General features: G+C 28.9%; 1 protein-coding gene across 1 annotated transcript in view; it reads left to right on the top strand.

Annotated features, from left to right (window-relative positions):
• The window catches only part of LOC129311518 (beta-ketoacyl-[acyl-carrier-protein] synthase III, chloroplastic-like), a 5,218-nt gene extending 4,497 nt beyond the window's left edge, over positions 1-721 (top strand). Inside the window, 1 exon segment of the mRNA XM_054953850.1 lies at positions 557-721. Within this exon segment, the coding sequence (XP_054809825.1) occupies positions 557-721 (165 nt within the window).
• Positions 722-1,899: the final 1,178 nt, after the last annotated feature.

Below are 1,899 nucleotides of genomic sequence, written 5' to 3'. Positions count from 1 at the left end.
CTCCCAATTTGCACATTTCATTCATTTAAATGAAGTTTCAATGTTCCAATAATTGTTTGTTTTGATTTCTGTTTTTGAAAATTTTAATAAAACAAAGAGACAAGAGGTTACTTTATATATTTTCTTTTTTACATTTTTAATGTTTGGTCTCACATTAATAAGGGTAGGAAAAAAAAAGGTGCACTGTAGTGTTATATTGCTTGAAAAATTTTAATTTTTAAAGTAGAAATTGAAATTGGTACAAAAAATAGAATAAAATAATCTTTAGCAATTTGGGTATTTGGGCTCGCACAAATAAATCCAAAAATCAAAAGTGTTAAGGTTGAACTTAGGTATATGTACTTTTTTGCTTTTTATATGTGAAGATATTTTAGCCCAAATAATTTGATTCAAATTGAGCTCAACCCACCTAAATTATCACCTCTACTTATTAGATAAGATTCATGCATTATCATACTCATTTTAAGTTAATTCTTTTGAAGTCATTTTTTTTTAATTTATAATGTTCAAATTCTCTGTTCAAATGGGAATTGAATTGCATCTCAACTGCAAACAGAAATTCTTATTTGATTGCAAAGATGATGAGACAGTGACCTATCTATTCTTTAAGTATGCATATGTTCGTGCCATACATATGGCTTGGGTGCATCAGATATTCGATCAGAAGAGATTGCAAGTAGACCAGACTTCTCAAGGCTTCTTGAATCACTATCCACTCTAACAAAGGAAAATCAGAAGGAATCACTAAAGCATATTATTATTCTAATCAATTGAATTTGGAGGAAAAGGAACTTAGCCTTACATAGAGAGGTCATTATATTGCTGATCCCTCCTTGTTGATCCAAGAATTTTGAAATGGGAGAATTTTGGTTAAGGACCATGGAAAAGACTTAATTACTGGTGGATTTCAAAAAATTCTAAAACTTCAGTTCAATCTAGGGGAAAAAGGTCAAAATAATTTCAATGGTAAAAAATCAAAATACCCTTTACTTATTATGCAAAATTACTAGTTGTTAATTTTCTTAATTTACTTATTTATTTACCAATATTACTTGTAAATTACATCCATTTATTAGACAATCAGTAACATTAATTATTAATTTACTAATTTTATGTTAATTTACTAACATTAGTTGTAAATTACAAGACATGTTAGTAATTTATAGTTGATGTTTGTAAATTAACTAGTAAGGTTAGCAATTTAAACAACTAATACTGCTGCTTATGATTGAATAGCTAATGTCAATTCTTATATAATTATTGACATATCAACTCACGTAATTTGCAAATCATATTAGTAAAATAACAAGTGAAGTAAGAAAATCAACTACTAGTGATTCTACATAATAAGTAAAGGGTATTTTGGTCTTTTAACCATGAAAATTATTTTGACTTTTCTCTCTTGAACTGAACTGAAGTTTTAAAATTTTTAAGATCCACCGACAATTAAGTCTCCTTCATTGTCCTTAATTGAAATTCTCCCTTTAAAAATTCTATTCATTATCTGATTAAGTTGTGGTATTGGTCGAGTTTGTCTTCCTCCTCTCAATAGTAGCTCGACTATACCAACTAATGGCATTCAAAACTTGGATGGTCAATTTTGGCCTATAAAATCAAAACCAAAAACTTTTGTCAATGCAAGCTTTGCATCATATGGAAACACAGAGGTTTTATCATATTCTTGCCTTAGATGAGTTGTGATTTGGATTCAAACTTTCATCTTGGATTGTGGCCTTGAGCCGAAACCACTAACAATTATTACTAATCAACAATTATTTTTCAATATAAATGCATAGGTTATACTACAAAAAACTGACTTTTGGTAGTCTAAAAGTCGCTACTAAAAGTTTTTAATAGTGACTTTTGCTACCAAAGGGTTGCCATCAAATGTCTCGTCGC

Source organism: Prosopis cineraria, unplaced genomic scaffold (assembly GCF_029017545.1).
Source record: "Prosopis cineraria cultivar Desert tree isolate PC_DT_omini unplaced genomic scaffold, ASM2901754v1 PC5, whole genome shotgun sequence".
NCBI classification, from domain to species: Eukaryota; Viridiplantae; Streptophyta; class Magnoliopsida; order Fabales; family Fabaceae; genus Prosopis; species Prosopis cineraria.
The sequence above is the reverse complement of the archived record's forward strand: the minus strand, read 5'-3'. Positions and strand labels throughout refer to the sequence as shown.